This window comes from Zerene cesonia, chromosome 22, assembly GCF_012273895.1.
Source record: "Zerene cesonia ecotype Mississippi chromosome 22, Zerene_cesonia_1.1, whole genome shotgun sequence".
Taxonomy (NCBI): domain Eukaryota; kingdom Metazoa; phylum Arthropoda; class Insecta; order Lepidoptera; family Pieridae; genus Zerene; species Zerene cesonia.
In genome coordinates, this window is record NC_052123.1 from 3,510,787 (window position 1) to 3,526,246 (window position 15,460).

The 15,460-nt window shown below is 33.6% G+C and overlaps 1 protein-coding gene across 2 annotated transcripts in view; it reads right to left on the reverse strand.

The window, feature by feature from the left end:
- The window catches only part of LOC119836058 (sex peptide receptor), a 129,088-nt gene that overhangs the window by 18,769 nt on the left and 94,859 nt on the right, over positions 1-15,460 (reverse strand). For both annotated transcript variants that reach the window (XM_038361271.1, XM_038361272.1), the window contains exons 2-3: positions 12,562-12,915; positions 11,799-12,036 (exon numbers count right to left, since the gene is read on the reverse strand). In XM_038361271.1, the coding sequence (XP_038217199.1) occupies positions 11,799-12,036; positions 12,562-12,815 (492 nt within the window). In that variant the 5' untranslated portion in view covers positions 12,816-12,915. The remainder of the gene's footprint in view (positions 1-11,798; positions 12,037-12,561; positions 12,916-15,460) is intronic.

Consider the following 15,460-nt stretch of genomic DNA (forward strand, 5'->3'; position numbering starts at 1 on the left):
TTACCGACCAATATCAATATTACCAGCTATGTCAAAAATATTTGAAAAAATCTTGCACTCTCGTTTAAATAACTTTCTCACGTCTACCAAATTTTTCTTCAATAAACAATACGGATTTCGAAAAAAACCTAACACTATAGGAGCAACGGTTGATCTTATCACTAATATTAGACTCAACATTGATCAAAGAAAGGTAGCTCTTGGAGTATTTGTCGATCTTAAGAAAGCCTTCGATACCGTAAGCCACGAAATATTACTGTTGAGATTAAGAAATGCAGGTATATCTGGAGTAGCGTATGACATGTTTAAATCATACCTTAACAACAGGTACCAAGTCGTAAAACTTAATGATCACTATAGTACAAAAAGAGCTATTAGCAGTGGCGTGCCTCAAGGCTCCCTTTTGGGCCCCCTTTTTTTCAATATATATATTAACAACATCCACGAAATAGGATTAACCGGAGATATAACCTTATATGCTGACGACACATGCCTGTTCTACTATGGTCATTCTATTGATGTTGTTGTGAACAAAGCCCAACAAGATCTTAATAAGTTAAACAGATGGTTCCAGTCAAATTTACTTACGATAAATGCCGCTAAAACCAACTACATTATTTTTACCTCAAAAAATAAAAAAATAGGCTCCTACAATCCGTTGTCTATAAATGATGAAACAATAAAAAAAGTAAACGAGGAAAAATATCTCGGCCTCCTGCTCGACAAACGACTTACTTGGAAAGCCCAAATCGAAAACGTACGCAAAAAACTTACCTCGTTGATAGGCGTGCTACGACCTATTTCTCGATGTCTACCATAAAAGGTGCGATATTCAGTATATAATAGCCTAGTCAAGCCACACATAGACTATCTTATTGAAGTTTGGGGTACAGGATCAAAAACAAATCTGCAGAAATTACAAATTACACAAAATAAAATAATAAAAATTTTATTTCAACATCAATCTCGAACACCTACGTCGATCTTATATAGAAACACTCGGGTTATGAATCTTACACAAACGTATCATTTCAATATTTGTCTACTTATAAAGAAAATCATTACTAAAAATATTCATTCACAAATCAAATTTACTACTACAATAGAACACACCAATCGTATGAGTCGGCGCGCTAACCATATAGTTCTGCTTTGTCCCAGGACTAGCTACGGCAGAAAAAGTATCCTGTTCGAAGGAGTCAAACTATATAATGATTTACCAAAACATATTAAAGAAGTTGAATCAATTACAAAGTTCAAGAAGTTGCTAAAGAAACATCTCAAAAACTAAATTTTCAATGCATAAATACCACCCGGTAACTTATTAAAACTGTTTAAATGAAAAAAAAATAATAATAATAATAAAAAAAAAAATAAATAATAATAAAATTAAATAAAAACCATAAAATAATGATAATAATAAAATTAAGTAGATCTGTTCAATCCCAAGAGCGCAATTAATTGAGATATAAAGTATCCTATCACCCAACTTTATATCTAATGAATAGCTTATCTTTAGCTAGGACATGAGTCTTACAATGAATCGGTCTTTGGAATGTCACTGGTTTACTTATTGTCTATGAGAAGTAGAAACTACCCTCAATTTATTGTTATTTTAGTTTGTTTTCTTTTGTTAACCGTACTTATAACGCTAAGCGAGTAAAAATGATGTAAAAAATTGTATTTCTCTGTAAGTGATTTAATTGTAATCTTTAGAGAAATAAATATATTTAACCGTAAAAGGCCATGACTGCTGGCAGCTGGCGTGTCTTATTTTAATTAAAAAGAATAAAATGCGATTCTTCTTGACACGAAGAAAAAAAAAATAAGGCTCTATAATGAGTGCACGTGTTAAATTCTTTTTTAATTTGTTTTTAATATCCTATTGGCGGAATTTCGTTAAAGTTAAATCTCTTATTTCTATTATTAATGTGCGTTATATTTTTGTTATTATATAACTATCGATCTGATATTTGAGTGAAAAATAATAATGTCTATAACAGAAGCGACAATTTCCTGCCTCCGTACCTTGTGAACCCGTGTTATCTATATTAAGACACGTTGACATTTATTATTATAATCTGTTATAATGCTCTGGCATACAATTTTTCATTTAAACGATTCTGAATTACTGAAGTAGGTATTAATCAAAAGAAAGGCGGGAAACGTCAGCAATACTCTTTAAATATTGAAAGAGTAATTACGACTTGTTCGAAGCACCAGCTAACCTCACCTTAATCTTTAATACCAGAATACGAAATGAGAGATATAAAGTGGCAACACAGAGCTGTCATTTGTTTAAATTGCGAGTATTGAAAAAAGTTAGTGAACCGTTATTTTTTTAAATTAGAATTTTGTGGCTTCGTCACGTTTTTGTTATCCTGTGGGAAAGAGATGGAGCTATTAATACATATAAGCTATCATTGTCTCTTACCTACAATTTTGATAGAAATGATGTCTGCAATGAAGTATCTTTATGTCTGTTTTTTTCACTGCCTCGGTCAATTCAGCGAGACATGCTATATACAAATTTACCATTTCATTTTTTACCTTTCTACATTTTCTCTATGAGATAAAAATAGAATAGACTATGACTTTCCTTCAGGTTCCATCTTGTATTTATTATAGCTGACACAAATCTAATATAAGCCTGGGGTAAAGTAATTACTCCGCCTATAGATGACCGTTTAATACCGAGACTACCAGTGTCTCGTCCCAGAGAGGACAAGCGACAGGCGAAAAGGTGGCAAAGAAATAAAAAACATCCGCGATATAGTCAGGGGCTTTTAAACGACTCTAAATTGTAATCCCAGGCCCATTTCCCTTTCCTTACCCTTCCCATTCCTTTCCTTTATTCCTCTAATGAATCCTTTCCCAATCCCTTTCCAATTGGAAGTCGGCAATCCATTTGGAGAGACGTAAGGTACGTACGTACATACGCCTCTCCGAATGTTCATGGGCGGTGGTAGCGCTTACCATCAGGCAACCCACCAGCTCCATTGCCGACGATGATATAAAAAAAAAGAGAAATACAGATAAAAACAGGTCGATCTAAAGTTTAGAAGTCCATGGATTAAAGCTGCACATAAAGTGCATCGTTATATTTGTCGATCCAAATAGTGAATTTGCGCAGCAGGTATTTGAATGTTGATTTATACACTAAGAATAATAATAATAAATTATTTGAACACTAAATATAAAATTATTTATATAAATAATAATAAAAGGAGTAAGTATAGTAATAGTTGACCGCCTCCTTGGTACAGTGGTTAACGCATAAGCTTAGAACCGAGGGGTCCTGGGTTCGATTCCCGGTGGGGACGCAGAAAAAAAAAAGCCTCGGTCTGGCAGGACATAGAAGGCTGATCAACTACTTGTCCATAAAGAAAATCGATCAGTGAAACAGATGTATGTCACCTGCCCCATACCCCAGAAGGGGACACGGGACTTCACTTATAATTAATAGTAAGTATAATATAGTATAGAAAAAGAGTTGTAGTACCTACATAATTCTCAGGGCCTTAATGATAGGAAAATGGTACCTATAATACTAACGATAACAATTATGTTAATTAATATTTATAAAAGGTTCTGTTATTAATTAAATTACAATTTGATGTACAAAGAGCTAGAATTATAAAAATAATTTCAATAATATTCTTTATATTTGGGATAAAAATCGTTTGTCATAAGAAAAGCTACAGGTATTTCTTTGCTTTTGGCCAAGCACGAAGGAGAGTCAAGCCCCGGGCAAATATTTAGCTCTGAGTTTATAATTGTTCCTGGACAATTGTTAATTATAATGTGGTAAATTGAATTGATGCAATACCTACAACGACATTACTAGTATTTGGCATTCGAATAATACTGTTTCGCACTGTGTATGTGAGAGAGAGAGATTCTTTACTTAATCCTTTCCTTCCCAGACAATTTCCATCGTCAATCCTTTCCTTATCTCTTAACGCGATCTAACATAAGAAAGATAACTAATTGATGAATTTATATGACACCACGTTTAACTAGCTTTCCGATTGAATTTTCAACAGACCAGTGCCTCTGTTACGATTGCGTGGATGTTAATTTGCTTAATTTAGAATCTATACTAATGATATAAAGCCGGGGAATCTGTTTATTTGAACCCGGTAATCACGGGAACTACAAGTCCAATTTCAAAAATTTTATATGCAAGTACCACGCAGCCGGGGTACTTACAAGCCGGGACCGCTATTACGAAATTCTCTAGTTTATAATTAAACGCTTTTAAAACTTCTTGACCAATGCTTATGTTGTTTTTGTGTTTATTCGTATGTCTGAATATCCCGTAAACCATATTTGTTCCCTTCGCAAAACTATTACTGTATCAGCTTGTACAATATAAATATTACATCTCATAAGTAAATTAATATTCATTGATTACTCCATTAATTAGGCAAGATGTTATATACGAAGAACAAACACACTAGGAAATTGTTTATCGAAAAAGAACCATTTCCATCCAGCACGCAATTATCGCAAGAAATGGAAGTAATTAGGAGGTTTTTCCTTTGTTGTAATGCTTAATATCCAACTTAATAAGCTCAGACATTGTCTCATTAACAATGGGCTATGGAAAAAGTGAAAGTTATTGTGGAACATTATAGATTTTTCGTGAATGAATTATTGTAGAGAACGGTCTAGAATATTCTCCATAGAATGCGGATTATGTCCTGTTACACGGAGTAAATATTAATCAGTACTTTGACAGTATTCAGGCTACGCCATACTTTAGTTTTAATTAGCACTGGATATACGTGAGTTTTCTTGTTATGTAATAGAAAATGTATTAAAAGTACGGCTTAAATGAGGGAAAAAGGCGTCCGCTTTGATTGTGAAAAATATGGTGAAGATTAAATAGTGAAAATCAAAATGAATACATTTATATTTACTTATCTCGTTACTCTTTCACGCAAAAACTACTAAACCAATTGCAATGCAATTTGGTACGTAGACATGAATAACATATAGGCAACTTTTTAACCCGATATTCCTACGGGAGACGGACAAACGCGGGTGAAACCGCAGGGCTAGTTTTGATCATAAATTCAACCTTCCCACACATAATCACAAATAACCACAGCTATAATGTTCCGAACTGTCTGTTATTTCGGTATAATTAATTAATATACAGCATCAAGTTATATGCATAGCAGAGGGATTATGCAAGTAAAGTCTAATACAATATTGTTGATATCAGCACCAGCCAGCTCGTATAACCATTGTGTCCTGAACAATAGCCAGCAATACAATGCAGTATTTTTAAAGGTTTGCGCCAGAATACTCCTTGGTTTATACGGAGAAGCTAATGTAAAGAAAAGGTGAAATATTCTTTGAACACGTTAGAGAATCGTTTAAACTGTAGAAGCGTGTTTATGTGCTTGTCTGGCATATATAAAACCACGAATGTGTATGTATTTATTGTGTCTATTTCTCCATGATATGGGGGTAGTAGAAAAGTACCTAGTATTTTGGAAGGCTTACGTGGGGATCGATATACAAAAGCAGTGGCTCAGTAGTGAGAACCTCGCACTTCAAAATCGATAAGTCGGGGTTCGAGACCGAGCGTGCAGGAAATAAATTGATTTTTCAATTTATCTGCGCATGTAGATAACATCACCACTGCTTAAAACGGTGAAGGTAAACATCGTGAGGAAACCGGCATGTCCGAGAATCAAAAGTTCGACGACATGTGACATCTGCGAACCCGCACTTGGCCAGCGTGCTGGATTATGGCCTGAACCCTCATAGGAGGCCTGTGTCCCAGCAGTGGGAACATATATGGGCTGATGATGTAGCTTTTTCGATTCGTGAAAGAATTTTTGAAATCGATCCAGTACAACTGGACTAGCTTGCAACGGGGAAGTACAACACCCCTACAGTAGCGTGAAATAATAGCATGCTACTATGTTTCGTACGGTGAGTGGGGGAGCCGGAAGCCCGCTTCCTTTTCCTTCCTTTCACCCCTCTCAGTCCATTCCTTTTGCTAGTCGTCAATCCTTTTCATATCCCTTTCCCCTTAAAAGCATTCAAAACACACAAAGACTCAAATGTTTCCTCTCTAGAATATTAGTTTTGATGAACTCCACTCCACGGTTCCACCTTAGTCATAAAAAGAAAGACACATTTAGTACCGCTGGTTAGGTAAGGTCATTTAAAATGGCGGCAATATCAATTTAAGGTGCAGTTTATACGACGTCTTTATTAAGGCTAAGCGATAGCAACAAGCTGTGTTATCTTCTCCAATTTTATCCTAATACAATGATAAAATGTCTGGGGACCCATGGTATGATTATAGCATAAGAGTTGGACGTGAAAAATCGTAAGAGCTCGTAGTAAAATCATTAAAGAGTTGTATGAGAAGGACAATAAAAATTTGAGTTTTGTTTGAATTTTGTATTATATAATTTCCTAGTATGGTTCATTACATATTTCACAAAATGAAAAAATCCCTTCTACTATTATAATGCGAAAGTAATTCTGTCTTATTGACTTTACAACTTTGACATAAAAAAAACTATTTTGATCACAGCACTGAGACAGCATTAGATACGTGAGTATCCCGGGGATTATGTGGGGAAAACCCTGGAACTGTCTTTCTTTCCTTCAACTACGGAGGTGAAGCCGTGGGCGCAAAGTTAGTATTGTAACATAAATATTATCTGTCTAAATGAAATAAGTTAAATCTATATCAATTTATTTTCTGGATTATCCGCCTAAACAATTTTAAACGATAATATTTCGCTTTCAATAAACTCTAGTAATTTATACTAGAGTTTATTATTTTATGTTATGTTTGTTAATTTCTTTGATTGTTTGTCTTTTAACACTTCGCAATGTGGCAATTTTTCTATATGTTATTGTGTCTGGAGATAATTTAGAGATTCTTTTTACTGCGGTGAAAAACTCATTTCCACGGGAATTTCCTTTGACAAACTCTCAGTTAAGATATAATTTATATCGAACAAGAACCATAATATATAAACTAGATAATTGAATATATTCAATTTAGAACTTGGAACAAAGATAAATATCAGACGCAAACAATATGCGTATCAAAGACAAGGCTCAATCAGAAGTTTTCTAAAACTAACAATCGATATATCTATAGAAGACGAATTAGTAAACAGGATAAACTTTGTATTCCACAAAAATGTTTGTATTTACATACTTAGTTTTAGTCATATTTCTCTATTAAATCGGAAGAGTTATATGATATTTGTAACAGTTTAGGAGTTATATCCACCGTATATAGTGTTTGAATAACTTTATAACTCGAGTACCTCATGAGCAAAACCATGTCTATAACTTTTTTAAAGAGTAGAACAAGAAAAAATTAGGACCATTTACAAAAATAAAAATCAACTCCCGGACCATGAAATATAAAAACCATCCAAATGAAACATATGAATCAGTACGTCGAAATGCTCAGCTAGAAAAGCACAGATAACTCTACAATATATCAATGTACGGAAAATATCGTCATATTCCTATTACAGAATTGATAATAACTTTTCCCAGCTTTGCCCTTATCATGCCATTCCGTTCTGAGACAATGGACAGAAGCGTTCTCTCGAGAATCGAGTGGAAAGTTGTTTTGGTATCTTTATAGGTTGGGAGCTAGTTGTGGAAATCGGTATGCAGTCAGATAGGAAAGGAAATTTTTATATAGCCAAAAAATAGATAAGGAAAAACCTTGATAGATGATCTTTTTATTTTTTCAGTGGAAATAAACGAGAAATTGAGATAGTAGGCTATCGAACCTTTTTTATTTCTTGGCCAGATTCGAAACTATCATATATTACTGGGTATATCAGATGATGTTCTGACAGATTGAAGATATTTAACCAAGGATTTATTTCAAGACCTCAATATCATAGCTTAGACCGCCATATTGTTATACATAATGCTATTTATATAAATCGTTATGGTTGTTTCACGGTAATCTATATATATATACGGTGAAGCTTTGGAACGATTCACCAACGGAGCCCCTCATAGGAGGCCTGTGTCCCAGCACTGGTAACATATATGGGCTGATGATGATGACCAGCTACGGTGTTCCGGAACAATTACGACATTGGGGCCTCCAAGAAAGGACCGTATATGTCCCTGAGAGGCCGGCAAAGCACTTGTAACACTTCAGTGTTGCAAGTGTTTATGGGCGGTGGTGACCATTTAACATCAGGTGGCCCACCTGCTCCTTTGCTTGCTCTGCCATAAAAATATATAAAAGATAGTTGTGTTAGTTACACTATTTATGACTCAAGAACAGATTAACCGATTTAGCTGAAAATTTGTACTGAGGTAGCTTAGAACCTGGAGATGGACATAAAAGTTGGACGGGAAAGTTTTTATCCCGGAAATCGCACGAAAACGGGAACACGCGAGAAAACCGAGTCAATCTTTCCTGCGACTACGCGAACAAAGCCGCGGGCGGTGAGCTAGTATTTTTTAAAGAATCAATAAAGTATTTATACTCAAGTATTCATTAAATTGCTAATGTTCAAGTCCGGTGTGGTGGCAATGTGGAATTCTATTGATACATAGCATTTTAAAACAATACCTAAGCTTTCTTTTTATAATTCTTCAAATAGTTTAAAATTATGTTTTAAATTATTTAATGAATATCAAAGGACAAGGTAAAAACTTGTTAAAGCTATTGTAATAGACCACTTTTATCAGAAAATGGCTATTCCTTCGGGATACATCGTAATTGAATGAAAAAATATCGGATATTTTTGAAAGACCCGGGAAAACATTAAGTGTTATATTCATTGAAGTTTTTAGATAGAGTATGTATATTTCTAATAATATCACCCTTATGAATTTAATAATATTCATTATTAGCTGTTCGCCCCGGCTTTGCTCGGGGTACATATATAGCCTATGTCACTCAGCGAAGTTGCTGCTTTCTAATGATGGAAAAGTTTTTAAAATCGGTCCAGTAGTTATTGAGTTTATCCATTACAAACAAACAAACAAATTATTCCTCTTTATAATTAGTGTAGATATATTTATATATCTTATACCTTTAAACGAGCAATTCTTGTATATATATAAATATATATATATATATATATATATATATATATATATATATATATATATATATATATATATATATATATATCTCGAAATCGGCTCCAACGATTTTCATGAAATTTAGTATATAGGGGGTTTCGGGGGCAATAATTCGATCTAGCTAGATAATTTTTTTTAGAAAATGTCATATTCGTGTTTTATTCGCGTTTTTTTTTCCTGACATCTATTGGTGAATAATAATACTATTTTGCTTCGTATATAGCTGGACAACTGAAACAACACTAACACATAGGCACTTTTTATACCGATATTCCTACGGGATACGGACTTACGCGGTTTCAACCGCGGGTCACAGCTAGTATGTTGTTAAAAAAGCAAATGACATGATTTAATAATAGAATCAACATAATGTTCTTCTATACGGAGTATGCGCATGGGAAATATAAAATCCTGGCGATTTAAATCAGGATAACTTATTCTCCCTTATTATGTTACGAGTTGTGCGCTACGACTTCGCCCGTAGTACATATATAGCCTATTTCACTCAATGAATATGCAGCTTTTTAATGGAGAAAGAATTTTTGAAATACACATACACATACATAGGATGGACATAGGACATTTTTATCGCGAAAGAAAGGGTAGAAGGAGTTGAAATAGGGAGATGAAAGCGATATAACCGAATTTCACGCGGGCGAATCCGCGGGCGGAAAGCTAGCTGGTAATAATTGCTGATAAAAATAATGAGCATAGTTGTTCCTTCGAATAATTCAAATAAGCAGTAGATTGAGAATTTTAAAGTACTTCGTTTTTAATACATAATTCTATAAGATTATTAGTATATTACTTACATCTGTTTAAGGAATATGAAGAATATTATCTTATAATAACTCGCCTAAAATAACCACCCATAATACGAATTGCTTTTCTAAACTCTAAATTAGCTAAATTAGAAACTATTTCACCATGACACATTATTTTCTCAAATATTAAACATTGCTGACAAATTAACAAATGTCAACCGCTTTCGCAACCGGCCATAACTGGGATGAACCGGTTTTCATCGGATAAAACTGGATAACAAGCGACTCAGAGGGACTCGGGTTAATCGTGGAAAAATTTATGACTTCTCCTCCGAGATAAGCTGTTTTTATTAATTCTATTTATGAAAATGTCATAGCCAGATTCCTTGGTCGGTTTTTATGGATATTTTTTCAGTGGGCGGGCCGAATGTTAATGTTATAACTAAAGTATACAGTGTAAAACTTGTCTATATAAAAATAATATATAATATAAGTAGAAATAAAACGAAACATACTAATAAGCTTTATTTTTTTTTAGAAATAGACTAAAGCATGAATAGAAATTGTATTAATATTTTAACTAAAAAAAATTCACTCGAATTGAAATGGATTCTTAAAATAAAAATGAATAATAATATTTCAGTTATAGCTAAAACAAGGAAACAGGAAACATTAAAGGAGATATCGTTTAATGATGCTTGAAAAAAAAAGAAAAAATTGGAACCTCGCTTAGTGTAAAGGTTTCGCTTCAATAAACATAATAAGGATGTTTTTATAACGATGGACAAATATTTGAGAAATTTTTGATATCGTAAATTTTCTCGCCTTTTCTATGTAGGTAAGTATAGGGTATGGGGCAGATGATATACATCTATCTGTTTCACTGATCGATTTTCTTTATGGACAAGTAGGTGATCAGCCTTCCGTGTCCTGTTAGATCAAGAATTTTTTGTGCGTCCCCACGAGGAATCGAACCCAGAATCCCACGGTTCTACGCTAACGCGTCAACCACTGTACCAAGGAGGCGGTTTTACGGCGGAAGATGGTAAGTAGGGTAACGTAACTATGAAATTATCAACAGGATATTTCATGAGCTTTTTTGATTGTTCATTTTAATGTAATTTTCAAATGAGAAGGCAAATTTATGGTTTCCTTACTCAACTGTCTAAAGTTTCACTATACATAATTGTTTTTGGCTGATCTGTTAGTTTATTTAATAACTGGTAGAGATTTATTTATCAGTCGATGTATCAGATATCTTAAGAAATTGGAAACTTATTCTGTGATAAGATGAACGGCCTGCTATTGTGGAAATATTTCCCCAGTTGTCTGTTTTGTTCCGTTTAAAGTTACTAATGATACTCATTATAAATCTGAAAACTAATTAAACATTACTGTTTTTCTCGAGCTTCCGGCTTTAATTAGATTTTTAAAACTGCACGCGCGAATTACTTGGCCTTTTTTCCGTTTTAAAATAATCTTAAAAGTAAACTTACTATCAGGATTTTAAAAAAATATATTTAATATTTAAAATTAGACATGCGAAAGTGTGTTTGTTTGTCTTTTTTCACATCGCAACGGATGGAATTGTGCTTGAAGATAGTTAGTAAACTAGAGAATGACATGGACAACTTCTTTCCACGGTGAAACATCACATTCCCTCGGAATTTCCTTTAGGAACGAGGTCGAAACCGCGGGCATAATGTTAGTTTTCCATTTATAATTATTTTGTTTTTATATAGTGCTAACCCAGGGCACGCATATTTCCACTTTTAACCAAATCATTTTTTTTCTTTCCGAATTAAGATAGTGACATAGTAGACGAACTTTTCCAAATTCCAGTATACATTATAGCCAGATGACATCCATTTTCGTTTATTACAAAAAAAAAAATCTATTTAACATTTGACAACTTACGTCATTCATGTAATGCCAGGCCTGGCACGCCTGCACTGGACTCAACGGCTTGTAATGATTCCCAAAGGTGTACATATAAAAGAGCCAGGGTGCTGGGAACAGCATCGTGAACATATCGCAGAGGGCCATCGCCATGAGGACCACGTTGGTTGGAGTGCGCATGTGACGTCGCGACAGCACCACCACAATGAGAGTATTGGCTACAGTGGTAGTCGCTAAAAGGAAGGGGGCGATGTATCTGAAAAGAAGGCATGATTAAATTATGTCTTGACGAAGTTCATAGTTGATAAATAATTGAGCACAATTTAACACGTTTTTTTTACGTTTTAGTGAAGTGTACAATATAGAAATGCTTGGTTGTGAGATATTATGATGAAATGTTATCTAAGTACATATAATTATTCGTATTTGTTGGCTCCTGGTGACTCTTAGTCCTGTGAAAAATACTGAACTGATTTCCTCTTAAAAAAATAATAAAAGTTGTAATGTTCTTAGAGAGAGATTCTTTGTTCTTAACCATGAGTTTGATGATTTATTCCGTTTTTTTTGTATTTACCCAATTCAAAAGTTCTATCCCTAGGTTTTTGAATATGAATTTGAATTATATCTACAAATCAATCAGAACATATAATATACAATTGATTAATTTGATGATAGATATTAAGGTACTTATATTAAGACCAAAATGATTGATTGGTGATTGAAATACGTTATTTTGATTTTTTGTAACAACATTAATTATTGAAATTTTTGTTAAGCTTACCCATACATAGGTTCCGCATAATTTACAGGAAATTGGCATGTAATATTTAAATATACGTGTGAATGGTTCGACGAACAATAATCATCTGTCGTTATATTCGAATAATATTCTACATCCAAAGTTTGATTGTCGTAGAAATTGTAGTTCGATTTGGCGGGAAGATCTAGGCCATTTGGATAAATGTCATCGCTGGGTTTGAAATCCGAATGGGAGCTGTTCTGAAAATATTCCGTCCATCCCTTGTCGTGCGCCATCTTGATTTCTTATCTGTAGTTATCTCACGCTTGACAATGACATCTTTGTGACGTTGACAGCTGTCGTTTAAGGGCGGTTTATTGGCGTGTCGTTTGTTATCTGTGGACAAAGGAAATTATTTATTAGCTGCGGATTTATATATTGGCATAATGGATTACGGATGTAGGGCGTAAAGGGTTATGTAGGTAGAACAGGTGTACCATTTGCCCGTTAAATTTTGGAATATTAATGGCAGCCCTTTCATTACCTTGGCTACTAACTGTGAAAATTGATACGACTAATTAACGTCCCTTGTTACATGAAAGTCCCTTTTAGTTTTGAACATTCAATTTTGTGATTTATTCATATATGCCTTTAGGTTTATTTTCGTCATAATATAATATTTTAGTTAACCTATCAAAACAAATACACGTGTCTAAGAGTTAAATGTAGGTAAAGATTATTAGACGTATAATAATTCGTAACTTCGCAATTGATTGAATTAGTTAACGATGGTTTAGTTGAAATAATATCTTAATAAATCGATACAATGTGACTCGAAGTTACTCTATAAGATAATTAATGAAACTTTGGATGACTTTCTCGAAGGAATTATTATGATAATTGATCGCTTGAACCCCTAAAGCCATCCCCGGCGTACCATGACCTAGAGGATAAAGTTATAACTAATAGAAGGAAGTGGTTTCTTGTTACTCGTTTCTCGACCATAGTTCCTCAGTTTGAGCAAATAAGATATTAGTGGTTTATGAAGCAAATTGTAATCAATTTAATCATGAACAGTTTGGTTCAACTTAAAAGATAGGATAGTTTTTATTATTTCGATTAAGGTAAATAACTATCCGGAGCCGGGGCGTAAAGCTTGTCAATAACAAAAATTATAAAGCAACTAATTCACATGTATGTAAATTATCTAACATTTCATCAAACTTCTGCTCAAAGGAAACTAACGCTGATAACTGAATAATTATAACTGAGAGGAGTTTTGAGAAATGAAACTTGAAAGTGATAAATGGGCGTGAAACGAGCGAAATATTAAAAGACGCTTCGTAAAATATGAAAGCTATTATTCATCTAATATACGACAGAAATTTGAGTCTATTAGGTGAAGAATTAGTCACTAATTTATTAAAGTTTCTCATGCCTGACACACGAGATCCGAGTTTCTGTGACGCTCGTGTGACATAAAAAGTTCGACTAGTATATAATATATCCTACTTTCTACTAATATTATAAATGCGAAAGTTTGTAAGGATGTGTGTGTGTTTGTTGCTCTTTCACGCAAAAACTACTGAACCGGTTGCAATGAAATTTGGCACGTAGATAGCTGAATAGCTGGAATAACATATAGGCAACTTTTTATCCCGATATTCCTACGGGATACGGACTTACGCGAGTGAAACCGCGGGGCGCAGCTAGTATTTTATTTCTTTCATACCTAACAATATCACCGTAAGATTGTAAAAACCGTATTGTAAACTCTCTAATAATGCAATAAATGACAATCGTTCACTTTATTAATTTTTAGTCTTTATCAAGGTTCATCTGGTGATAGAAATACGGGCAGATAGACAAAATTTATATTATTTATTCTTACAGCATCAGCATCAGAAATCATATGAGTTTTAAGTGTCCTCATTTAACTGAATAAACATTTTCTGTTAAAACAATAATATAACACTCAAAAGTGGTTAAAACAAATAAAATACAGATTATAATTATATTGAAAAAATGGCAGTTAAAAATCTGGTAATTGCTTAAATCGCAGTCTTAGTTATATCTTCTGATACTTTGATTAGAGCTTTCAACATTATTTATTCATATTACATAAATCAATTACCTATATTAAGCTGTACCATAGATAATACAATACTATGCTAGGCAATACTGCAGACCTATTGTAATTGATCTTTACATACTTATTATTAAAGTACGCTTTTGAATTAAACGCATTAAATAAATTAAATGAGACAGAATAAATAAGAAATCAGAAGGTTTTAAAGAGAGGAATACTAGTTCTTCTATCTTCGAGAAATTCTGAGTAATTCATAACAATTGAATGCCTCGCAATGCAAAGTTGGTTCGATTTATACTTACTAGCGGTTCACCCCGGGTTTGTCCGTAGTACATTTAATGCATTCAGGGATCACTTACATATCCATCGGTGAATGAATTAATGAAATCGTTTCAGTAGTTCTTGAGATTAACGTGTTCAAATCTTTTCAGCTTCATATTATTAAGTAGAGTTTTTAATATCATTATTAGTAGACTAGCTGCGCTCCGCGGTTTCACCCGCGTAAGTCCGTACCCGTTAGAATATCGGGATAAAAAGTTGCCTATATGTTATTTCATTTGTCCAGCTGTCTACGTACCAAATTTCATTGCAATCGGTTCAGTAGTTTTTGCGTGAAAGAGTAACAAACACACACACATCCTTACAAACTTTCGCATTTATAATATTAGTAGGATAATAGTATAGTTTTATATTATCTCTGGTAAAGGAAAGTGTAGTATAAGTAAGCAATTTTTTTCAATTTCAACTTTATCAATAACTCATACTCATAACATGCTCTAGCAAAAAAGTTCTAGATCGTTCGAAATGTTTTTCTAACTTTTAATACTTCATTCTGTCGATTTAGGAACTATT